A 27,352-nucleotide genomic window follows, 5' to 3' on the forward strand; every position below is an offset into this window, starting at 1 on the left:
TTAACACCAATTTATGATTTCCATAAATTGGTCCAATGCTTAGGCCAGCCAGGCTGGCTGACCGCGTATCTTATGGTAACACCACATCTCATGGTAAAGATATCATATCATACCTTCAAATTGAAATATACAGATTGTCATTAATGTGGTTCGCTAAACTGTATCAGAGCTTTATATAGACATTCCTGTGATTTAAAATTGAAGACTACAGAATTTAATTATAGTAATGATATCACATTAAACTCCTCTGTTAAAAAACATACTACCAAGACTGGCCTAGGGAATATTAAGTTCTGAGGAATTTCCCTCTGAGGAAATATAATAAATAGCATTTAATTGCAGGTCTTGAGGATGGAATGTATTACTAACCATCTTAAAATTGTGAAGTCTTGAATATGTAATGTTTTTTAAACTACCATTAATTTTTACATCAAAGTTATTTCCCCCCTCTGTATTAGTAAAGTCTTGTAGCATTTAATGTTACCTTAATTGTAATAGTATTAAATATATTTCACAAGTTTCATAAGACTTCTTTAATATTACTTGGGAAAAAATCTAAATTATTTCATAACCAACATGTGCATTTCATAAATGTGTTAATTCAAACAAACAACAACCAAAAAAAAACTCTCACACATTTCAACTACACTCACCTGGAGTAACTGGGAAAGTTCTATTCATATCTAAAGATGATGATCGTGAATGAGAGGGATGAGGCCTTGGAGGGGGTGGTGGAGGAGCAGGGTTATCTGGAGAAGTCCCTGAATGTGACCTGAAAACAAAGGAACTACAGAAATTCTATTGCAAACTGCATACTTCCAAAGACTAAAAGATCAGAAAAGTACATATCAACTTACAAAATAATAATACTGATCCTATACAATGCGAAGACCCATTTTTAAATTTGTGTATCACACCTGATGCATTTGTTATAATTGCTATTACATCGAAGTTCAGCTGCACCTTTTTCATTTATACATTTACATTTGAAAATGGATATGTTATGAATCAAGGCAGTGTTCCCTAATCTGATGCCTCATCAAGAGGTGCTAGACCAGGGGTGTCAAACTCCCTGCCCACAGCCTGGATGCATCACACGCTGGCCATGGCCACCCCTGTTTTAGTGAAGGGGAAAAAAGTAACAATATGTCACATGATGACAACGTGACGCTGTGAGTTTGACACGCCTGTGCTAGACCATCACTTCATCCAATAGGCAACCCGAAGTATCTGGAAGGACTTTGAAAATACCAGCTAAGGAAAGGCTGAATGAAAAACTTTAAAGCAGCGGTCCCCAACCAATCTGGCTCTGTGGACGGCAGTGTGGTGGAGGGGGTGGGATGGTTTCATGTGCACACATGTGCCGCTTGCGCAAATGCAGCTTCATGCACTCACCTGCTGCTTGTGTGACCCAGTTCCCAATGGACTGTGGCCCAGTACTAGACTACAGACCAGGAGTTGGGAACCCCTGTGGAGCAACAGGGCCTTTCTTTCTGACCTGCTGACACTAGCTCTTATTAGGTACTCTACCTTCCTCAATGATCATGGAGAAATCGGACTGTGCAGCCAGGGAAGTTGGGAACTTGAAAATAACAGACGGAAGCCTAAGCTATTTATTGGAAAGCAGTTATTCTATCAGGTAACAGAGAAAGATAAGGAGTGCTTTGCTGAAAGAGCATCTCCAGGGGGCTCCGTTTTATTATTTGCACCTATGTTATTCACTATAAGAATTGGGTAACTTTATGATGATTTAGTTCATCACCATTTTCCTACTTTTGTTTTGCACCTGTATATTGTACTTTTCACGTTTTATTTCATGAAAGCAGAATACAATGTTGTTAATAAGCAAATAAAATTAGGTGAGTACAATTAGCAGGAGCACTTATAGAGTGTGGTATTATTTTTGGAACAATTTCTTTAAAAAAAAGATTAATAGCAAAAAGAGCAACAGAGTGACAATTTAGCTGAGGACAATGAGATTTCTGGTGAAAGAATGACACCTTCTGCAATGTATGTACCTCCATTATTCCATTTCATTTTGCCTAGAACTCAATCATTTAATTATTTAAACTTTCTGTGAAGGTTTTAACTTCTAAAAGCCTAAAATATTGAAAATCCTTTGAATTGATAACTCTGATAAGTAGTACATAAACATTCATTTCATTTTTATGTTAATAAATAATGTTATTAAATGTAGAGCAGTAACACTAGAAAATAACCCTTGAATCACTATCATAGAATCACAGGAAATGTTACCAGACTGAAGTATATTCTGCAAACAAGCTACAAGGTAACCAGTTCAAAAAAATAACATTCTGTTTTAATATTTAAGCAGCCAATTACCGTTGTCTAGTTACAGTAGTTCCAATGTGTTCTGCATCTGAAGTAAAGGAATCTGAGCTGCTGTAACCATCTGCTGGAATAAATTAAAATAAAATCTTACCATTGATGAATTACCGTATTTTTCGTAGTATAAGACACACCTTTTTTTTCCTCAAAAAAGAGGCTGAAAATCTGGGTGCGTCTTATACATCAAATAGAGCATTTTTTGCCTCCTGAAGCCCCGCACCCTTCACCAAAATGGCCGTGTATAGCTTTATGAAGGCTTTCAGAGAGCTCATGGGGGCTGGGGAGGGCAGAAATGAGCAAAAAATGGGGCATTTTTGCCCCCCCAGCCCCCAACAGCACTCTGCAAGTCCCCCCCCCCCAAGGCTATTCATGCCTTTTATTTGAAAAAAAAAACAGGCCCGTTTTCGCAAAAAATAGGCCATTCTTCGGAGATTTGCAGAGTGCTAAAACTTTTTTTTCCTTTTGGAAAGCTCTTTAATTGATGACAATTACATTGAACAAGTGCTGTGCCAGCAGAAACAAAGTCTTAAGGCTTGTCAGCAATTTCCTTCTCTAGCACATGGATAAATACACCTGGAAATATCTACCTACCTACCTACTCTCTCTCTCTCCCTACCTATCTACTGTATTTCTCTCTCTATTTCTCCCTCTCTATCCCTCTATCTACCTACACACACTCTCTCTTTCCCTATCTACCTACTGTATTTCTCTCTCTCTCTATCCCTCTACCTACCTACCCTCTCTCTCCCTATCTATCTACTGTATTTCTCTCTCTCTCTCACTCTCTATCCCTCTCCCTTCCTTCCTACACATTCTCTCTCCCTACCTACCTACTGTACCTATCTACCTATCTCTATTTCTCTCTCTATATATCCCTTTATCTACCTACCTACCGTATTTCTCTTTCTCTTCCTCTCTATCCCTCTATTTACCTACCTACCTACTTTTTTTAATCTGCCTCTTCAAAACCTAGGTGTGCCTTATACTCCGAAAAATACGGTACATTACATTACAATCTACAGAATGAATTTAACTTTTAAGAATGTAAAAATTAGGGAGAGGAGGAGCTGACATCGTGACGACACGACATGCGATCTTGGAGCTCCAAGATCTCAGTCGATACTTTTGCTGCTGGACGGTCCTATTGGACCTAAACCATCCTGAAGAGACCATGACAGGGAAGAGTACGTCCTGCTGATCTCAGGGACACAGCAAAGTCTCTGATAGATCCAGGAGAATCTCTTTTTGCCAGTGACAGAAGCGCAGCCATTGAAGCTGCTGAAGTTGGGACAGCTCCGGAACGGGAGGAAAATGGAAAGAGAAAGTGTGTCCATCTGGTGAGAAAATCGTATTATTATAAAAGAGACTACCCCCCCCAAATTAAAGCTAAATTAAATTTGAAAACAGAAGAGAACAAGCGGCGAAATTAAGCTACATTAGACAGTGTGTTATTCTTTTTTTAAAAAAAAATATTTTACGGATGGAACTTTTGCAAATGTTTCCTATTCTTTAAATTGAATGGATTTGTTTTTCTTCTTCTACTTTTTATATTCTTTTTTTATACCTATGTATTAAAATCTTTTTCCTTATTTTTATAATGCTGGATTGTATGGTTTTTTTTGCTCCATTTAAGAATTTTGTTTTCTTTAAGCCCGGAATATAAAGAAGATATAAAAGGAATACAAAGAGGGCTGTTATAACAGAGGGAAAGGAAGTAACACTGCCACTTGGAGGCTGGAGGCTTGGAAGGTTTGGAAATATTGTTTTTTTTCCTCTTTGATCATTTGACTTTGCATTTCAAGGTTCTTCAGCCTGTTTACAGAGAGTGATAGTGAAAAGAGCATGGGTTGTTTATACAGGTGCTCTTCAGGAGCTTTATTGGCAGCTGGCGTGGAGTGAAAACAAAACCTTGTCTTGAAAGATTATAAATGAACTTGCTTTAAATTTAATAAAAAGTTTTGAATGCCAGAGTGGCAGTGTTTACAAGTTGGAAGAATGGCGCAACATGAAAAAGAAACCTTAACATTGCAAAAGATTATGTTTGAAATTCAAAAATTATTAGAAGTAACAGAGAAAATTGAGAAGAGATTGGAGAACAGAACAGTAAAATTTGATGGAAAAATTGAGGATGTTCATCAAATGAAGAAAGTGAGGTCAGAGTTCTAAAAACTGAAGGAAAAAGTAAAACAAAAGACAAGAAAATTGGAGCACAGGAGGAGAAATCTTGTCAGAAGCACTAGTGATAACCCAAGATAAACTGATCGAAGAAGCAGATGGGTGGGGGGGGGGTCGAGCTTATACAAGATATGCAATAAGCAATAAGTTGAGGAAGAGAAGTCCATACAAAACTTACTAAGGAGATAACAAGCATATTAATGTCACAAATGGCAAGAAACATAATACTGCACTGTTATGGAAAAACACAGGTTGATGTAATGAAAGCGTATAATAAAAAATTAAGTCAAATTTAGTTAAATTTAGAGCATTATGATAAAATGAAGTGATAATGGATATAGTTCAAATAATTGATTGATAATGATAATATGCATATATATGTACTGGTTTGATAAGAGGAAAATTTGATAAAATTGCAATGTGACTACGAAAGGTGGTTTAGAAACTCTGTTATTAATATAACCAATTTTTATTTAGAACATGTTATAAGATGTAATGTTACTGGATGATATTGGGAAGTGCTAATGGAATGCCATTATGTGATTTTGCTTTAAATTTGGAATATTTTATATAAAAGGACAGTTAAAAACATTATAGTCAAATGAAGGTTGAGGTATTATGAGAGTAATATATAATATATTCGATTTAAAATATATGATGTCATATGAATTGTAGGTGATGACTGTGAAAGGGATGCACAAAATTGTTTGTAACCAACTGACACACTTTCTCTAACTTGTAATGGAAGATGGTTTTGTGTGTGTGTGTGGGGGGGTGTTTTGTCTGTTTATGTTTATTCAAAAACAAAAAAATCTTTAAAAAAAAGAATGTAAAAGTAATAGAGCCCAACTGATAAAATTCATGACACATTTCTAGTGTCCAGCCCTGAGACTACCATTAAGAGTATGCTTTTATAGTATATAGATAGTATGGCCCCAATGGATACTTACGGCATAAAAGAAATTACAGTATATGAGTAATTAATTTTAAAGTGAGCAAAATCTCACATAAAAATAATAAATTGAGCCCAACTGATAACATATTTGACTAGGTTTAAGAAATGTAGAGTTTACAACATGGAAGATTATGGTTGCATGACTCTATTAGAAGGATTGTGTGAATCATAAAATTTGAAAGATCTTCACCTGCCATAGATGGGATTTGATATTTACTGAACTAAATTGTATCTTTATACTAGGAGAAAACATTTTGACTCAAAGTATTCCTCGAGTTACAACAGTTCCTTTAGTGACTGTTTCAAAGTTACAATGTCACTTGAAAAAAGTGACATGACCATTTTTCATAGTCATGACTTTGCAATATCCACATGAACATGTGATCAAAATTCGATGCTTCGTAACTGGTTCACATTTATGATGGTTGCAGTGTTCAAGGTCATGTAATTACCTTCGGCAACCTTTTGACAAACAAAGTCAATGGGAGGAAAGCCAGATTCCTTAACAACTGGGGTTACTAACTTATCAACTGTGTAATTACTTAACAACTGAGGCAGGAAAGGTACATAAATGGGGCAAAAACTCATTTAACAATGTCTCCTTCCAAACACATTGTTTGCTGAGTCAGAAGAGAACTAAGTTATACTTGTTTATTTTTTTTCAGCTGGACTGGATACACGTTTTCAACACATTATTGAAAACTAAATTCTGATACTTACCAGTTGATTTCCTCCTGTGAATTTTACTGATGACTTATTTTACTTTCTTCTGCAAGATCTGGTGACTTCACTAGCAAGGACTTGTAGGATTGGTGTGATCTGGAAAGAAATTTAAAAACATTCACGTGCAAGTTTAGATAATTACTCTATTTGAGACGAAGAATGTGAAGTTTGATGCAAGCACTAAACAATAAAGGTGCGCTTGCCTGCTTGATTTGAAACAAGAAAACAGAAAACAAATGGTATGTTAAAATAGTTTTGGTATATGAAGTCAGACCAGCATGGGAAGTTCAAACCTTGGAATGCTGCAAGATTGATCCTGAATTTTTATTCAAAGGCAACCCAATAAAGAGATAATAATAAAATTGCAGAGTTGGAAGGCACCTTGGAGGTCTTCTAGTCCAACTCCCTGCCTAGGCAGGAAACCCTATACCATTTTAGACAAATGGCTATCTTCTAAAGACTCCCAGTGTTGGGGCATTCCCAACTTCTGGAGGCAAGTTGTTCCACTGATTAATTGTTCTAACTGTCAGGAAATTTCGCCTCAGTTCTAAGTTGCTTCTCTCATTGATTAGTTTCCACCATTGTTTCTTATTCTGCCCTCAGGTGCTTTGGAGAATAGTTTGACTCCCTCTTCTTTGTGGCAACCCCTGAGATATTGGAACACTGCTATCATGTCTCCCCTAGACCTTCTTTCATTAAACTATACATACCCAGTTGCTGCAACCGTTCTTCATGTCCCCTAATCATCTTTGTTGCTCTTCTCTGTACTCTTTCTAGAGTCTCCACATCTTTTCTACATCGTGGTGACCAAAACTGAATGGCAGTATTCCAAGTGTGGCTTACCAAGGTATTATAAAGAGATATTAACACTTCACTTGATCTTGATTCTAACCCTCTGTTTATGTAGCCTAGAACTGTGTTGGCTTTTTTGGCAGCTGCCGCACACTGCTGGCTCATATTTAAATGGTTGTCCACTAGGATTCCAAGATCTCTCTCACAGTTACTACTATTGAGCAAGGTACCACCTATAATGTACCTGTGCATTTTGATTTTCTTGCCTAAATGTAGAACCTTATTTTTTCACCATTGAATTTCATTTTGTTAGATAGTGCCCAATGTTCAAGTTTGTCAAGATCCTTCTATATCTTAAGCTTATCTTCTGGAGTGTTGGCTATTCCTGCCATTTTGGTGTCATCATTTAAGACATCATGTCTTAAAATCTCATATTTAACTTTTGCAGTTTGTTCTTCATTATCTTTTATTTTATAACCGTGCCTCACTAAGAGATCTGGAGAAAATGTACATGCTTTATATAACTTTGATTACTCCTAGTAAATATTCTCCCAATGATTGATTTTGCATTTGCTCCTTAACCTGGTTTACAATTTGAGCTGTATTGTTTTTCTAAGTTGTCATTACAGAAAATCAGGGAGATCATGTGCTTCTTTAAAATATAATAATGCATTTTCAAACATATAATTCTCTTACAAAAGTGTATTGGAAAGTGAACTCAACTTCACGTAAGTACCAAACTGAATCTGTTTTGACCCCCTTCCAGTATTTAAGATCTATACTACATCAGAGGTGAGCTGGATTCTTGACAGAAGAGTTAACTGAGGATAACCAATTATGCTGCCATTAGTGAAAGATGCACTGTACAGTCTGTCACAAGCCTTAATCATCATCTCGTGACACAGATACAGTGGTACAATCTGTCTCTGTCTCTCTCTCACACAGCCCTCCCCAACTAACAGTCTGCCTGACACTTTTTTAAAATATTGGTTATTTCACCAAGTTCAAAACTTTTCACAGTGAATTCGGAACATTTTGTCAGTTTATAACCTTTGCACACGGGTAGGCAATTAATTTTGCCAAGGGCTACTCCATCCCCCCAAATGGCTGCTACCCAGACAGGGAGAGTGAAATATAAAATGCCTATGTTTGCCCTAGCAGGTAACAAAACCTGGATATCCATCCATGTTTGAAAGAGAAATGGCAATAGAATTAGAATTAAAACTAACTAAAAATAAAATCAAAAGAAAATATGAAAACAAGAAGGAATACTAACTGGAAGTGAATGAATGAATGAATGAATGTGCGTGAGAGAGAGAGAGAAAGAATGAGAGAGAAAGAGAGAGAGAGGGAGGGGGGGAGAGAGAGAGAGAGAGAGAGAGAGAGAGAGAGAGAGAGAGAGATCTTAGGAATTTATGAACATTTTAAGCATTTTTGCACAATATTTCTTTATAATGCTATGCAATATTTTATTCTATAGAAAAAGGCAATCTAGTAAGAAACATTTCAGTTAAAATTGAGGCTCAGTTTCGCTGAATTTGTCCTTGAAAGAGTTTTTCAAGACTCTTTGTTAGATTAATTTTTAAGGTGAGAGAGTTTTCTGTGTTTTTGTTCATTACTCCAATGCAATATGTGGTATTCATATAAAATATTACTGGTTGAGTCAAAATTATCCCAAAACACTCTTAAGTGCACCAAGATTAAAAAATGGCATATTTTCAAATATATAATGAATAACAAAATGATTAGTGTCTTTCCTTGGAGCCCTTAATTCTGTTGTTTTTAACAAATAACTAATTATCGTGAAAGTGATTCTTGGCTATTAAAAAGATATTTCTATAAGTGACAAGAATCTCTTACCATTTCCAGTTCTTTTAAGTTCCATTTCTTGCATATGAATTTTGCTTGGTGTCATTCGAATAGGAACAGGGTGAACAATAGCAGTATCCTAAAACAGAAAGTGATTTGAAAGGAAACTATTTAAACCAATTATTCTATCCTGCATAGATTGGTTGCTGTATATTATTTTATGTTAAAATTTAAAACATTAAACTATGTTGACTGTTTTAAAATAAGATAAATTGTTCTCAGTCTTAATATCCATACCCATTTCACTTTTCTCCTTTTGTTGCTGCTTGCTTATGTGTCCTTGGTTACCTTTTCCCTAGATATACAGTTTTTCAATTTTTTATATTCTCTTAAGAAGCAAGTTACACTTAACTATTTGTTCTGATTAGGTCATCTACATAAGGCTACTATCAAAAGAGGCAAATCCACAAAGCAAGGCTTAAATTTTCTTTAATTTCATTTACATGATTATCAGAAAACGGATGAATTATGCTACAGAAAGAAGTATAGCTTGACCTTTATAGCTTACTCTTATAATTAAATACTGGGTACAAGAACACTATGCGCAATGTAGGTACTATCTCTCTAAATCTTTTTTATACCTCAATAGCATTAAAAATTTGCAAGTATACCATACACATACAGTATTTGGGATCTAACACAGTGAATATCAGCTCTTTTCCTGACATTGCACAAGGCACACATTTCACTGGGAAAGCGTGTCTATTTTCCTCAATACCAAAGCAAATGCATTGGCAGTTACTAGTAAACAAGTGTGAAACTTCCTAAAGCAGATTTTATGCAATATTCTTCCCATAAAATGATAAAAGTCAGAAGCACATGCATCATATAATATCTAATAATTTATGCAGACAGGCATCAACAAGCTAGGCAGAAATGTATCCCACCTCCTAAGAGAAAAATAATGTTATATTTTTATACTGCTCCTTATTAATTTTGAAGGGCTAGCTATAGGAAAACCATGTTGGACAAAAGTTCAAACAAAGCAAAATAAAGAAAGCAAAGTGATGGCAGTGATCTGAAGTAGCATAATTACATTCAATACGGTAAATTGGAGGACTACTAATAGAACAATAAATATTTCCATGTTTCAGGCAATCTTTGTGACTAGCAGCAATATAACATGAAATAAAGGGCTAAAGATGTTCTAAGCAGTAGTTTTCAAACATCTTTAATCTCTATTTTTGGTTCAGGATCCCTTTACTTTCTTAAAAATAATGAGGAACACAAAGAGCTTTGGATTATGTGGCTTATATTATTAATATTAATGCATTAGAAATTAAAATTGAGCTATTTTAAAATGTTCATTTATTTTCACTTTGTGAGTCCCCCTGAAAAGATCTTGGGGACCTTCAGCCCACATTTTGAGAATCTCTGCTTTAGGGCACTGATTCTTCCATTGTGGAGGACAGACCTTAAGCAGGAAGAACAACTTAGTTCAAAGGAGTATTGTTGTTACTGTTGTTCTTTACAGTCAGCCAAATGTTTACATTGGATTTGGCATTTTATCCACTTATCAAGAACACGGGACAGGCAGATCTTGTTGTTTGATCGTATTAAAGCTATGGTTGCAGTGAAAACTGTTCTGAGTAAACTGCCTTTTGTAATCAAATGATTATGATTTTATCAATACTGATTTATTCAACTGGTGCTCCAGATGTTTTGGGATTGCCCTTGCACTCGTGCCCTTGTGACCTCTAGACTGGAATACTGCAACGTGCTCTACATGGAGCTGCCCTTGAAGAGTATTCGGCGACTTCAGCTTGTCCAGAATGCAGCCGCGCGAGTGATCGTGGGTGCGCCTCGGTTCACCCACGTAACACCTATCCTCCGCGAGCTGCACTGGCTGCCTGTTGATCTCCGGGTACGCTTCAAGGTGCTAGTTGTCACTACAAAGCCCTTCATGGTATTGGATCTGGGTACTTGAGAGACCGCCTACTGCCAATTACCTCCACTAAACCAATTAGATCCCACAGACTAGGCCTCCTCCGAATTCCATCAGCCCGGCCACTGTCGACTAGCGGACTACCCGGAGGAGGGCCTTCTCTGTGGCTGCTCCGACCCTCTGGAACGAACTCCCCGTGGAGATTCGTACCCTAACCACCCTCCAGGCCTTCCGCACAGCCCTTAAACCTGGCTGTTCCGACAGGCCTGGGGCTAAAGACTCGCTGCCCCACTTCAAATGGTATGACTGTTGTGCTTTTTATAACTATGTATGGCTTTATGTTTCTGTAACTTTGTTTGTTTTTCCCTCCCTTTGAGTTGTGAGCCGCCCTGAGTCCCCTTAGGGAAAAGGGCGGCATACAAATAAATGAAAATGAAATGAAATTGCACCTAAGGCACCTATTACTATTGTTACTTTGCTTTCTTTTGCTTTACTTCTGTTTGTAAAAACAGAAAACAGAGAATTCTATTCTATTTGTATTTTGTGATTTTCTTCCATTGTCTCTCTTCAATTTGTTGTCTCCAGGTACTGTAACAACAAAGAACTCTCCAGACTTCGTCTTTCTTTTTAACAATGGTTAAAATCTAAGGTTTTATGTGGCAGGTGCTTCTCTGTTAAAGTCCCAGAGCATTTTAGCTTCTTCATTTTTTTTTGTTTATTTTGTGGTCCCATCAGCTCTTGCTTGCAGATAAATGGTATTTCTTGCAGAACTTCCGATGCACCATTGTTGCCACTTTGTCAAGCTGCTATTTGTAGTCAATCTATATGATCTCTTTGCAGCACCTAATTATTGGTGATCCAATGCTTCTTCACCTTCTTTGCAGAGTTTATTATTGTTATTAATTTTTATCTTTCCCCATTTTTGTATGGCATTTTTATATTCATAAGATGCAAAGTTCTGGATAGGAAGGTCAAGAATAAGCTAGTTTGCTTCCACTAAGTTTACAATAATCAAGAAAGTTGCAGACATAGGGGTTATATAAAAACGTTTTATTACTGATATCTTAATTTTTTTTCTTCCCACTACTTATCCTCCTTTGAAGAAATCACTGACAAGTTACTTGTTCTTGATCTCTTTTAATGACAATGTGGACTTATATTCCAATTCATTCATTTCTAGACATAGATTACTGAATAATATATTTTCATTTCCTTTACAAATCATCAAAGTGGGTTACATTGGATAAAATACAAAATAAAAATATAGAATAAAAAGGTTCGCAAAGAAAAAAAGAATAGAAAGAAAATTCATCCAATATTCAAATAAAGAAGGCTTAAGTGAAATTTTAAGTCTTTTAACAAGTGTTTCAACTGTTTGAGGGAAAATAAAAGCTGAAACTGAACTCAGACCAGGGTGGATAAAATCAATGGTTAAAAAAACCTGATTTATTTAAATTGGAGTTTTTTTATTTTTATTAACTTTATTTAATAAAATGCTTTTGGAATAAAATATATCTAAATATAGTTTTATATTTAATATACATTAATAATTTAGTTTATTCAGCATGAAATGGAGTTGAGTTATGTAGCATGAGGCTGTATATTCTGCAATATTGGGACTATCGATGAGTCAACCGGAAGAGGAGCTGCTGCGGGACAGAAATGACAGTTGCTCTTTAAAAATTATGATTTAAATCAAGTTGATTTAAATCAAGCCTTTTTACCAGTGATTTAAATCATGATCTAAATCGAGTTGATTTAAATCAAATGCACCTTGATTCAGACAAAATGGAATATTGATTCTGAATTCTTGACATCAGACTTTGACACGTAGCAGTTCTGATGGAGCTGCGCTCTTCTTTAAAACAAGTTGACAATCTGGGGCAGTCTTGGATCACTATTCATACTTTATTAACGTATCACAAAAATTATCAATTCTGGATCTGGTGATCCATGAACTAATAACATCACTACTGCAATGTGTGGCGGCCCTTAGGATGATCAAACAATTGCAAATGTCTGAGCCCAATTTGTGAGGGTGCCTCCTAGAGGGTACCCATTATCCTACTAATAAAACAACCTCTTTATACTCACTGGTTCAAGGTGTTCTCATAAGGTGCATAAATATTTATATACTTATACCTAAGCTATTATAAAACCAATGACTCCTCCCATCTGCAACATACACTCTGGTCATCAATGGAGCATTTTTTGAGGGTCCTCCCCCATATAAGTTTGACAACAACAATAAATTTTGAGAAATAATAGGGGAAATATTGATTCTTTGGAGATAAGTTATTATGTTTAGTCTAGCTTTCTTGTGTGCAAGATCATATGATGAAGTATGTGTGCCTGACATACCTATGGCATCCATGATTTCCATGAACAGTGAAGGATGTGAGAAAAGGTTTAAATTATGTAATTGTGAAATATGTCTACAAAGGGTGTATTCATGTAAGAAGCTTTTGGGTGTAACAGAAAGAGAATTGGATCCAGAAAAACAAGATGGTCCTGGATGTCCAGGTTCACATTAGCTTTTGTAAAAAAGTCACCGTTTTTACTTTTTATTTCCAACACATTTATCAGTAAAGAAAACTCAGTTAAAATGTTTTACCATCCTTTAAAAAAGAGTTAAATAAAAAATCTCAAAATATTGGGGCAAATATTAGAAAAGAACAGACCTAATTTTATTTTTGCACTTCTAAAATATTTTATTATTTTAATTGCAGTGACAGACAGGACCCTTTGATGAATTTTAAAGCAGAACAAACTATTAAATTGTTTACAATTCCCCTCTACTTAACATGCAAAACCAAAACAATTAATGAAAATTTGGAGTTAATAAAATTAATTTCAAAGAAGCAAGCTAAGTGATTGACTTACAGGATCAGCTGGTGCAATGTTAGAATCAAATTGGGTCAGAGTTTGTGAGCTGGAAGAGCGTTCACTAAATGTCTCCCACTGCTGAACAGACAGAGGAGAGACAACATGAGAATAGTCACCCCTGGAGAAGATTTAGCATAGTTCAGAGGTTGTAATGGTAGTTGTTTTTCTGGGGGGGGGGGGGAGCCAAAAGATACATTTCACAGTTTTCAGATTCTGCCTTGCAAAATCTTTTGAATCAATGTGAAATACTGTACAGATTAACAAATCAATTTGAAAGTGAAAGTCAGCATACTGATTGAGAAATTTTTAACAAAATCAAACTACAGAAAACAGAAGCTTTTAAAAGTCACTGCTGCTATTGCTACCAATGTGTAAGATTCTTTGTTTTCCTCTACTCTTTTATTTCATTTAAATAAAAATTAATAATAAATTTTCTTCACATGAAGTCAGAAATAATGTATCTTTATATTAGAAAAAAATTAAAAGAATCATATGCAAATTGCCATTGCTATATCTGAAAACATTTCTAATAAAGTACATTTATACATAAATTAATGGTATGTTTGATAATTGAACAATTCAAAGTATTCAATGTATTCAATTATGTTTGATAATTGAATTCAAAATATTCAATGTAAAAGGAAATACTGCTTTAGCAATCATTTCAGTAAGATCCAAGACATGCCTCACTGAAATATATAACTGCCAAATCATTTTTTTTTCATGCATAAACTAAGATATAGGCAAAACAGAAATAATCAGGTTTCCAAGCAATGAAGGATTTGGTCTGAGATTCAATACTCAAGATTACTTTTTGGAAGGAAATGTTAATATCTCTGTTAGTAGAATGGTGAGTTAATTATTAGACATATCAAACATTTAAACAAATGGACTGAATAAGTTTTCCTAGAAAATTGGGAACTGTTTATGTTGCACAGCTGGGAAAGAACTTGGCTGATCATAAGGGGTGAACCTAGGTGGAGATATAGTTTCGTTTGGATAAACAAATTAAATTTAGCTGGGAGAGTGTACAAAGGAAAGTTTGTGTGGATAATATATGTACATGTTGTACGCCACTAGTTAGAACTCTAAAATCTAATATATCCTTATATGAATATTCTGAAGAATTTTAGAAATTAAAAAGAAATCAAGAGACAATAATGTAGAAATATAATGTGCCAGGTTTTTTTTTAAAAAAAAGTATTAGGTATAATGGACAGAATTCAAAGACCCATGAGCAAGATTAACAGATAAAACTTAGGGTTTCTTCAGTAGCAACTTTCTAAACTTAATTTGGCATGTTTGAAAAGCAATCTGCAGTTTGCACAGAATCAAGGAATTTCTGTGGGAACTGTAAATTTCCTTGCATGAATTATATATTCAGAATTATCCAATATTGTTTGTTTATAGATATTATCTTTTGTATAAATCTAAGATATTTATGGTAAGTAGAAAGCAGTTTAGTACCACCCTCAATTCTTCCAGGATAAAATGAGGAACTTAGCAAGTGGCAAACAACCTTCTACTGACAAGCAGAAAACACTGAAATGAAATTTGATATACATCAAAGGTTTCAACTGCAGCTGGTGTAATCCTCTCTAATTTCCACAGTGTTTCATACTTCCATGATGATGCAGGCCTGTTTTTATTGCCCTACATGTGTTATCAATCTAATATGCAAAGCCCTTATGGCATTTGACTATGGGCAATGCTGCCTTGTTCTACTGAGTGTCTTCACATTTCTTTAAGTTTCAGTTTGATGCCTACTAATTTCTGACATGTATTGTATTAATGGTCTCCAACTCTGCAAGATCATTTTCATGTTGATATATCTAATCCATTAAGACTGAATTAATGTGTTCAATAAAAAAAAGGTTTCTGACTGTAAATTATTATAATTATAGTTATTTTAATATTCAATTTTATTTTAACTGTACTGATTTTTACCATTATTTTTCTGTATTTCACATTATTTAATTATTGTAAGCCATTTAGAATGTTTACACACATAGAAAAACAGGACACAGCTTTAACTGATAAATTAAAAAATACATTTTGAGGTCAAGAGACTGGAAGAAGTCATTTGTTCAGCTAGTAATGAAGTTTTTAGGGGATCTACATAAACTGACAAATAGTAGATTTATGGTTTTATGAGATGATTTTTAGAATCAGAACAGAACATTATGAGCTCAAAACAAGTCATTCTAAATATTTCAAATCTGGAGCAATACAAATTTTATTTTGGAGATTTTGGTCCAGCTTGCTGCAAAACACAATGGCTCTTTGGAATATTCTGGATGGAATTACGATTGGACTATTTTATTGGGATCCCCCCCCGCTCCATTTCCTGCCACCAATGCTTCCAACCTAACAAGAATTCTGGTTCCATTTCTGAGATAAATGCCAGAAGAATATGACCAAAGGTTTTACTGGAGATTTGCCACCTTATGTTTTGGAGCTATAGGAATCTAGTTGTCCATGTCAGAAAACATTCTCCCTACATCCTGTTATAATAATGTGTTTCCTTTCAAATGGTATGCATCCAATAGATGAGCAAGATCCTCCTTTAACTTTCAATATACCCTCTGTTTCCCTCCAGATGCAACCCAAGTATCAGATTCATCTTGACAGAAACTAGCAACATCAGTCAGCAATCTTTTGAACAAGTACCTTAAGACTTTTGGATATTTCCAAAGGAAGGAAGAGCAACATCTAACTAACATGAACACAAATTTCCCAGAGAGCTACTCCATCAAGATATCTCGAAATGATGGAATTCAAACTCTGTTATTAAAGGTTCTGCATTATGGGACAAAGCATTCAAAATGTGTATTTCCTCAATCAACAAGAAATAGCAATAGCAATAGCAATAGCAGTAGACTTATATACCGCTTCATAGGCCTTTCAGGCCTCTCTAAGCGGTTTACAGAGAGTCAGCATATTGCCCCCAACAATCTGGGTCCTCATTTTACCTTACAGCTAGCACAATTCATTGCACCCACTTCAAAATGGTGCCTGGTCCTGTCAAACAGCCTCCGTAATACATAAGGAAGCTAAGGAGTGGAATGGCAAACTCTCCTTCCTAAAGGAGACCCAGGCATTTCACCCTTCAGCCTTCTTATACAGTATGGAGCCATATGACATCATCCTTGAAGTGGGCACCATTTCGAAGGAGCCACAATTCATTGCAAAATGATGTCCACTTCTGGAATGGCGCTGGGGCTCTGTATAGGAAGGACTCTTGTCTAAGCAACTGCTTTTCAAAGGAGAACTACTGAAAAGATAAGACACAGAGCTGTGATGAGGATGTAGACCCAACAGGATGGGAAACAAACCCAAGTTTGCAGGGACCCCCAGCAGGGTAGGATTGGAAAAAGACAGGCTGCAGTGTCCCTTTGGTCAAAAATCTGAATTTTGTTCACATGTCTGTGGGGGTACTACAATGGTAGTAACTTTGGGCAGCAGTCTTCATTCAGTGCCATCATCGTTTCAAATGGTCGCTGACTCTCTGTATTTGCATAGACTGCTGAGCCATCTAATAAGGCAATGGTTGTAATGAAGATTTGTTGTTTTTTTTTCCCCTCTTCAAGGTTGGGCCTTTGTCTTCAATTCTCTTTTGCCCCAAAATGGAAGCAGGCACCCTTTCCAAGACTAGGGGACACTGTTGGAATTTTGAAATAAAGAGGACAAACTATACTATACCTGTACGTACGTATGTACGTACGTACGTACATCCATCCATCCATCCATCCATCTATCTATCTATCTAATCAATTTTCATAGTGGTGACTGCTATTTGGCACTTAAACTAATTAGTTTGAGATACTGCAGAAACTTGTAAATTGACTACTGCTTGGACTAGGATAGTCAATGATGGCGAACCTTTTTGGCACCAAGTGCCCAGGATTAGCTGGCTGGCGTGCATGTGCACACTGGTTTTTAGCACTGCCGACCGTGTGAAGTATAGCTGATCATTTTGCGTGCATGCATGCCAGAAACCCGGAAGACAAACAGGCAAGGCCACACATGCCAGGTGATATGGCTTTGAGTGCCACTTTGGGCACGCGTGCCATAGGTTCGCCATCACAGGACTAGGAGATCCTTGTAATTTTGAATTCTAATATAAATGGCCTATGGAAGCATATATACAAACATTAATGACAATTGTTAGTGGCAAATAATTCTTGAAAAGGCAAATATTTAGCACTACACTAATATATTTTGCAATATAAGCATTGTTCAAACTATTGAATGGTTTAAATAATTTCTGCCTTCTCAGTTTCACTCAGATACTTTCAGCTTCTAGAAGGATTTCAGAAAATTCAGCATTGAATTCAATTCAGAAATTTCATTTGAGACATAAAACTTCCAGGAAATAAATGATAAGCTGAAGAAAGCTTTACTAAAAGCTGGGATTAATGACTGCAGTCAAATGAGAGCTGGTTAAATAGACTAGATCTTCATAATTTTTTTTGGAGAAGGAATGGATATAGTTACTCCTCATGAAGAGACTGCCAGACTGACGTCTCCAATGGGTTTAGAGTGCTGGGAGATGAGGGGATAGCTAGCTTGCTCAAGATTCGTTTGGCACCTTTGAAAGACATTGCATACTTCTTTTCCAATCACTTTCAAAAATTATTTAATAGCTTTTCAGCTACTAGGAAACTTTGGTTTGACAGTTTAATTTACAGCAACAGATAAGTTTCCTTCAAGTTTTAAATAGACCTTTTAAGAACTTTAAAAAAAAATAAACAGCAAAAGGGTGAATAGAATTTTGATTTTGGAATGTTATAAATAGATAAAGAGTCCAGATTTGAAATATAATTTTGAAATTAATTATAAGAATCCTTCCCACGAGGAAATGCTTAATTCTTTTAAAAAAACAAACAAACAAACATGATAAATGGGACTTTAAAGTTGGACACTAGAAGGAACTAAAGATTACAATTAAAGGGAAAGAACACTTGATTTACCAATAGAGAATGAAGCCAAGTATTTTAAGATGTGACACACTTGACTAAAGGTTAGGGTTAGATTAGGATTTTTAACAGTGGACACAGAAATTAATTTCAACAAGGTCTGGTCTCTATTTAAAAAGTGTTATGGAAGAAGAACAACTTTTACCTGACAAGACTAAGTCTGATCTGAAAGTGGACTTTAAAAAGGTAGGCTACAAGAATGATATGGGAAAAGATGATACAAAAAGATATCCAGTGGATGTCTTAATAATTAAAAGGAACATTCAAATATCAAACCAAAAGAGTGACCTGGATAACCTTATTACAAAAGAGGCTTATTAAAGTTTTAAAGGATTTTGGGAGAAATGACAGAAAAAACAAAAGAAATCAAATTTAAAGGGATTAAAGATCAGCACTGTTAAAAGTAAAAAGAAGGAATAAAAAGTTGGTTTATTTGACCAAAGTTAAAATAGATATATTGTTATCTCTGGTAACCCTTAATAGACTTTTGCTAATCAGAACTGAATGATGAGATTCTAGAGATTTGTTTATAGATAAGAGGTGAGACATGGGAAGAAGAGATCATTTTTATTTTAAGAGAAGAGACTGTTTATACTTGTGATGGAGAGTCCTCCCCCCCTTTTCCTTACTATATTATTTTTTCTTTTCTATTTTTAAGTTTTATTGTTGCAGTTGTAATTTTTAATAAAATTACTATAAAAGCCATATTTTAGTGAAAATTCACCAAACAAAGATTTTTCAAATGTATTGAAATCTAATTCCCAGGCAATGGCCAGACTGATTTAAATGGAATCCTGATTGTACTAGATATAGGCAAAAAGACATGCATGTGCTTTCTGATCTAGGTCAGAAGGGTAGTAGAACCTAGTCAATTTAAATAATCCCAGAAAGCTAAACAGGACTAGACCGTGACTAGCATTTGGATGGAAACTACCAGAAACTTTCCAAGGTTTTAGATTAGAGATTTAGATTAGGGAAATCAAAAAGGGAAGCCAAAACCAGTTATGGCAAATTACATCCATGCTTTTGCTAAGCAAACATAGACAGTCACTAGAAGTCCAGTCACCTCAAGAGGGACTTTATCTTTACTCTCATATAACAGCAAAAAATGAACTGAATCACTCCAAAAGGAAGCTCTCTAATATTTTCTACCTTATAGAGAATTGAAATCACCCTCAAGAAATTAGCAAAGGACCTATGCAGGATTTAGAACAGAAATCAGAGATGGATAGAATAACTTTTTTTTAAAGAACAGGAAAAGAAAAGAAAAAGTGAGCTTTTGTGTACAATCCCAATATATTTTCCAATTATGACAAGGATCAAGGTTATATACAGAAACATTAAAACTAACCTCAAATTTAGAACGTAATCCAATCTATATTGTGTTATACATTCATTCTCAAAGTAGGAACTTCTAAGAAAATAAGGTATATTTTGCTAACCTCGCTGCTTTGATTCAGTTCAGGCCACGTTTGATTAAGTGATGGCATTGATGGCGATTTGCTTGGCGGTACTTCTGCTGGGGAACTTGCAAAACCTACCTCAGCAGATTGATCCCCCACTTCTGAAACAGGAACCACTACAAAAGCCAAACACAACATTGTAGCAATGTCTTTAAAACTGTGTGTTAATAGTTTGTTGCAATTTCATAATTAATGCATAGAAGCATGCTTATAACAAATGTTATTTATGAACATTGATCAACTCATTTCAGAGATACTCATTATACAGAGATCTGTACTATATTTACTTTATTTCTCCAGCATGTTGTAGTACATTTTGCTCCATTAGAAATTTTGCAGAACGATTCCCCATGGGATATTTGGGAAGTCACAGGGCTCGTAGACAGTTCTGTCATTAATCCAGCTCTCAGTCCCACTACATTAAAAAAGTCTTTCAATTTCATTGCAAACCAAAGTATCACCGACTACATAGATTCTATTCACATTAATGACTCTAGGCCCTATGGAAATAAAATATTTTTAAAAATAAAATAATAGTTAAGTAGCCAATTGTTTTATTTTGAACTATACTATATAGTTTAGGACAGGGGTATCAAACTCGCGGACCGGATGCGTCATGTACTAGCCACGCCCACCCCCAGTTTAGTGAAGGGGAAAAAAGTCACGGTACGTCATGTGACGACACAAATTTGACACCCGGTCTAGGAAAAGAGACAAGAGAAACTAGTAGTAAGTATATTTGAGCTAGAAAGAATGTTTTGATTATTCTCCATACTATATATGAAATTTTAATTATTTTTTTCCGCTAATTCCCCTCACTTATTTTGATACATGTATTGTGTAGGCTTTGCCCCTGTTGTATATTTCCTAGCATGACCAATTTACCTGCCATAAAGTAGCAATTTTTTTTGTCAGCTCTGTGCTTAAATTCTTGAGAAGCCTCTTTTTCTTTCAGCCTTATCAGTTTGCCTTCCTGTAAAAAACGTGCTTTATGATTGGTTACATCAAAATCAGAGATATGTCCACCAGCCTGGAAATGCTGGACACTCTGGTAGAAGTAACCAGAAAGCTATATTGCACAAGGAAACCTTTTTCATGTTTTGAATTCAACATATTTCATATAAGTATAGTAGAAATTTCAGAATGATAAGGCAAAATAACCTAATATTGAAAAATAATATTTTTCAAAAGTTTTTCTTTTTACAGTTTAATTTTATACATTCCACAGGTTAAGAACAAAGAATAGTTTCTTTGAACAAAAAATTAACAGCTTTCTAGTTTCATATATTAGATGGCTACCAAACATGAGAACAATCATAGGGGGACTTTACTGGCCAGGATCTAGAAAATTCTATGAGATTGCAAAAACTTTTGCAAAGATAGGGAAAGTGCAAAATTTATGTTTTATTAATAGTCTCTTAGGGAAACCTCTTACATAAGTTCCCATTAAAAGATAGCTCATGACCACATATTACGTTATATTGAAAAAAAGCCTGCTTGATTAGCTTCTTCATGGCATTAGAGTAAAATCTTTAGGTGTGTTCATTCTAAAATATCATTAAAATACCTTGCTATTTCCTGGCTGTAAAAAGGAGTTGCTAGGTTGGGGTATCGGGCACATTGCTTTGTTAGTAATACCAACCATTCTCTTTATTTTTATATTTTAAATTGTGTGATTAAATTGTAACACAGGTGAAATATATTTTTTCTAATAAGCAGAGTTGTAGCATTACAAGAATCTAAAAACATTTTGAAGGGAGCTGAATAATAGTTTCCCACAAAACAAAAATTTAAAGGACTTTTTACAGTAAGACAAACATGTCATGTGAATTCAACATATTAGATACTGAACACACATATAATTTACATGTTAGAGAATAAGAGACTAGCTGGAAATATAAACTTTAGCCACCTAGAATCATTGACAAATGGGCAACCTTAGAAAGCAATAAGAATTAATTGGAAGTTGAATAAAAGACATTTTAACTTCTGTAATAGAATACTTGAGTAAATGCAAGTAGAATCAACTTACATTTTTTATAAACTATCGTAGTTTACATACATAAGGACAGAAACTTCTGTTTCAAAAAGAAAATCAATTTTATACAGACACATACAAGAGAATGAAATAAAACAATTGCAACGCACATGCAGTGTGTGTTACACATCCTTTAGCTACTAATTTGAAGGGGAAACAAGTACCTGCTGAGTCCTCCAAATCAATCAACTTGGGCATTAAACTTTCAGGTAGCTTTTCCGGCAAGTCATAACCATTCTTCCTAGCAACCACTAGATGGAAAGCAGCACAGAACTCATCCAGTGTTAATGCACCATCTTTATCAAAATCTGACAGCTCCCTGAAATGAAATTATTTAACTTTATTGTACTTTTTTTTGGAAAAAAAAACAAACACTTTTCTGTATTTTCCTAAAGTCTTTCAAATTGACAATAATTAATTTGAAGAATTTCTTCCTAATACCAGATATTTGTTCAAGGTAAACATTAGACTTTCGTAATCTGGCATATTGTATTTAAAACACAATTAATTGAATCCTGAGAATCCATGAACTCATGGAATGCTCCTATTGGATGAAGAATAATAACAAATTTTTTAAAAAAAACTAATTTTCCCTTTTTTTTAAAAAAAAGAAAACGAAGAATTTCTCCAAAGAGTTCTGAGTACTTATATGTCCTCTACGCATTGAGGGGATGCAGGAGAATTATTAGGAAAGGCAAACTGTCAAAAATATTTTCATTGCTTCTTTGCAAAAGGAGTTTGTATAGGTAGTCCTTTACTTACAATTGAGCCCCAAATTTCTGTTGTTAACTGAGACATTTGTTAAGGGAATTTTGTCCCAATTTACAACCTTTCTTGCCCCAGTTATTAAATGACTCAGTGCAGTTGCTAAATCAATAACCTCCTTGTTAAGTGACTCTGGCTTCCCCATTGACTTTACTTGTCAGAAGGTCACAAAAAGGGACCACACATGATCCCAGGGTACCGCAACTGTCATAAATATGAACCACTTGCCAAGCATCTGTGAAAAATAGTAATAAGTCACTTTTTTCAGTGCCATTGTAACTTTCACTTAGCAATCGCTTTGCTTAACAATGAAATGGTCAGTCCCAGTTATTGTCACTAAATGAGACTGTAATTTGGATATAAATATGAAGTTTTATGTTTGTTTCCTTGGTAATTACAACAAAATTTAATATGAGAACACATTAAATGGAAACTTACTCAATTTTAATGGAAATATGATTAAGCTTCTAAATTACATTTGTTTTTAAGGCAAGGTTTCAATATAAATGGTAGTGTTGGTTGCTAGACATTTCAGTTTTTTATCAAATAATTTGGAATTTTAGAACAATGAGTTTAAATAATTATATTTTAACTTACCAGATGTGTGAAAGTTCAAGAATAGGAAGCTTTGATTTTGTGAAAAATTCTTTAGCTGCAGAACCTAAAAATATTAAATTTATTTATTTGCAAAATGTATTGGCTGTCCATCTTACCCAGAGTAATAATGTTTGACTTTCAAACTAGAATTATAACCTTATTTGCAAATTTAGCTTTAAGACACAAAAGCTAGTGACTATTTAAAGATATACTAGGCTGGGGGCTGGGAGCATGAGTTCAAAAATGCAAATGTAGGAAATCATTACAAAACATTAAAGCTAAGAAATTCACAAAAGATCTTACACAATATTTTTAATAGGCTCTCTTATGAATAAAGAATTCTCTCTATTAAGAAAATGATCTTTGATCTAGCAGAAATTAATACCAAAAGCTGCATGGAAATTTCTTTCCCCACAATCTCATTCCCTGGCTCAGTTTTCTTAAAGGTGCAGAAGAAAATGAAGAACTCTTTTAGTAACGTCTTTAGTTTCTACATGCCAGGAATCGCTTTACTGAAATTTGAACTACTGTTATGCACATTTTGTAAAATAAGTCTAATATTAGATAATTATAAAATTATTCATTGTATCATATGTGTTTAAAAATCTTACCTGGAATATATCCATTCAGATCAGGCTGAATAGTTTTAAACTGATTTACATAATATTGCCTTTGTTCATCTGTTATTTTCCAAGGATCATCATAACTACTCGACTGCCTACGAATTTCATTTGTTGTTGTAGCTGATGCTACAGTTCGTACTGTAGTCTGGTCCTGCAATAAAATATTTGTCTTCAGCATTTTCTAGCTTTATTGAGAATTTTCTGTATTTATTTGCCTCAAAAAAGAAAAAAATTGTAGACTTCTGACTAGTGCTAGCTGAGTAGACCCATAATTTTCTTTTTCAATATTTAAAGGATCCTTATGATTGTGAACTCAGCCATCTATTCTCTAGATCCATGGCGCTCCTATCTAACTAAAACTGGTGCAGTGGTTAGAATGCAGTATTGCAAGCTAATTCTCCCAATCGCCAGCAATTAGATTCTTACTGACTCAAAGTTGACTCAGCTTTCCATCCTTCTGAAGTCAGTAAAATGAGGATCCAGATTATTGGGGGAAACATGCTAACTCTGTAAACTGCTTAGAGAGGGCTGTAAAGTACTGTGAAGCGGTATATAAGTCGAAGTAGTATTGCTACCTTGTGGGAGAGCTCTTGATGTCAATTAATTATTCCTTGAATAAGAGGGTCTGACCCTTCCCTAAGAAGCCACTACTGGATCACATCATACTGGAAAACCTCCCCACTTTTTTCGATCAAGATTGATGCCTCGATAGAAGATGGCAATGGCATTGGTTGTGCTTTTGGATGATCTCTGGTGGTAGCAGGATGGAGGTTGTGAAAACATCCTTGCTCTATTTGCCCTGGCAACAATATGGTATCTTTGTGGATAGTTGGTGGTAATTGGATAGAAGAGATCAGCCCCTATCTTGATACTTTCTCTTCTTATTCAACATCAACATGAAGCCACTGGGTGACACCTTGTGTCCCATGGAATGTGGTATCTTCAAAATGGTAAGGATGCCCAATTATACTTTTCAGCTCCTGATGACTTGACCAATGCAGTCGATATCTTATCCTAGTAACTAGGGGCTATGGGAGCCTAAATGGGGAACATCAATCTTCAACTGAATTCTGATAGGATTAAGTGACTCTGGGTTTGGGGGCCCTCTGGCTCAGATACTATGCTATTATTAGTACTTGGGTTGCAGTGTCCCAAACAGATTTAGTGCACAACTCTTTCTAGATTTGTGACCCCTGCTCAAAGAGCAGGTGGCAATCATAACTAGGACGGTTTTTGCACATCTTTGTGTTTATGTACCTGTGGTGCCCATATCTGGATTGGGAGACTGGCTCACTGATGTCCTGGTCACCTCTCAAATGGACTACTTTAATATGCTTTACATGTGATTGCCCTTGACGAGTATCTGGAAGGTCAGGCAGGGTGCAAAATGCAAAGGTGTAGCTAATGGGATAATGTGTTGCCCAAGAACAGTACACATTGCATCTCTGCTCTGTGAGTTGCACTGATTGCCAGTTTACTTCTGGATCCCATTCAAGGTGCAGGTTTTGATCTTCAAAGTCCTCTATGGCATGGGGCTGGGTTTGAAGGACCAACTCCATGCAATTATCTGTCCATTGCATCAGGAAATATGCTGCAAATCTATGAAAGAGTTTCATCTGGCAAGACATGGTCTTATTTGCCATGATACCCGCCCTCTGGAACATCATCCCCACTGAGACGAGATGGGTCCCATTCTTGACATCTTTCCAGAAGTCTCTTAAAGCATAACTGGCTGGGTCAGTAGGCCTGGAGATCTCAATGAAATGATGATTTCATGAAATGGTTGCATTGGTTTAAACATCAATTCTATTATTGATTGATTGATTGATTACATTTATATGCCGCCCTTTTCCCCGAAGGGGACTCAATCAGGGAAGGAGATTCAAACAGGGGGATAAAAAAGATGAGACATAATAATACAAAATTTAAAAACACACAACCACCATACCATTTGAGAAGGGGGGCAAAAATTCTTTAGCCCCAGGCCTGTCGGAACAGCCAGGTTTTAAGGGCTTTGCGGAAGGCCTGGAGGGTGGTGAGGGTTCGAATCTCCACGGGGAGCTCGTTCCAGAGGGTCGGAGCAGCAACAGAGAAGGCTCTCCTCCGGGTAGTCGCCAGTCGGCATTGGCTGGCGGATGGAATTCGGAGGAGGCCTAATCTGTGGGATCTGATCGGTCTGTTGGAGGTATTTGGCAGCAGGCGGTCTCTCAAGTACCCAGGTCCAATACCATGAAGGGCTTTATAAGTGACGACTAGCGCCTTGAAGCGTATCCGAAGACCAATAGGCAGCCAGTGCAGCTTGCGGAGGATTGGTGTTACGTGGGTGAACCGAGGTGCCACAATCGCTCGCGCGGCTGCATTCTGGACAAGCTGAAGTCTCCGAATGCCCTTCAAGGGCTGCCCCATGTAGAGCACGTTGCAGTAGTCCAGTCTAGAGGTCACAAGGGCACGAGTGACTGTTGTGAGGGCCTCCCGGTTCAGGTAGGGACGCAACTGGTGCACCAGGCGAACCTGGGCAAATGCCCCCCTGGTCACAGCCGACAAGTGGTGTTCAAAAGTCAGCTGTGGGTCCAGGAGGACTCCCAAATTGCGAACCCTGTCTGAGAGGCGTACTGTTTGACCCCCCAGCCTGAGAGATGGAAAACTTGGCCAATTAGTGGGAGGGAAACACACCAGCCACTCGGTCTTATCCGGATTGAGTGCAAGCTTGTTATCCCCCATCCAGACCCTAACAGCCTCAAGGCACTGGCACATCACGTCAACCGCTTCACTGAGTTGGCACGGGGCGGACAGATACAACTGTGTATCGTCCGCATACTGATGGTATTTTATCCCGTGCCGTCGAATGATCTCACCCAGCGGCTTCATGTAAATATTAAACAGGAGGGGGGACAGGACCAAATCCTGCGGCACCCCATAATTCAGGGGCCTAGGGGTCAATCTCTGCCCTCCGACCAACACCGACTGCGACCTGTCCGAGAGGTAAGAGGAGAACCACCGTAGGACAGTGCCTCCCACCCCCACCTCCCGCAGTTGTCGCAGAAGGATACCATGGTCGATGGTATCGAAGGCCGCTGAGAGGTCAAGGAGCACTAGGACGGAGGCATGACCTCCATCCCTGGCTCTCCAGAGATCATCGGTCAGCGCGACCAAAGCAGTTTCCGTGCTGTAGCCAGGCCTAAATCCCGACTGAAAGGGATCTAGATAATCGGTTTCCTCCAAGGACCGTCGGAGCTGAAAGGCCACCACTTTC

The 27,352-nt window shown here is 36.3% G+C and overlaps 1 protein-coding gene across 1 annotated transcript in view; it reads right to left on the bottom strand.

Annotated features, from left to right (window-relative positions):
- REPS1 (RALBP1 associated Eps domain containing 1) overlaps positions 1 to 27,352 on the bottom strand; it is a 61,789-nt gene that overhangs the window by 9,026 nt on the left and 25,411 nt on the right. Inside the window, 11 exon segments of the mRNA XM_032215320.1 lie at positions 654 to 772; positions 2,344 to 2,413; positions 6,196 to 6,234; positions 6,237 to 6,275; positions 6,278 to 6,298; positions 8,855 to 8,942; positions 13,632 to 13,712; positions 20,056 to 20,192; positions 22,279 to 22,433; positions 23,477 to 23,540; positions 24,088 to 24,250. Of these exon segments, the coding sequence (XP_032071211.1) occupies positions 654 to 772; positions 2,344 to 2,413; positions 6,196 to 6,234; positions 6,237 to 6,275; positions 6,278 to 6,298; positions 8,855 to 8,942; positions 13,632 to 13,712; positions 20,056 to 20,192; positions 22,279 to 22,433; positions 23,477 to 23,540; positions 24,088 to 24,250 (976 nt within the window).

This window comes from Thamnophis elegans, chromosome 4 (assembly GCF_009769535.1).
Source record: "Thamnophis elegans isolate rThaEle1 chromosome 4, rThaEle1.pri, whole genome shotgun sequence".
Lineage (NCBI taxonomy): Eukaryota > Metazoa > Chordata > Lepidosauria > Squamata > Colubridae > Thamnophis > Thamnophis elegans.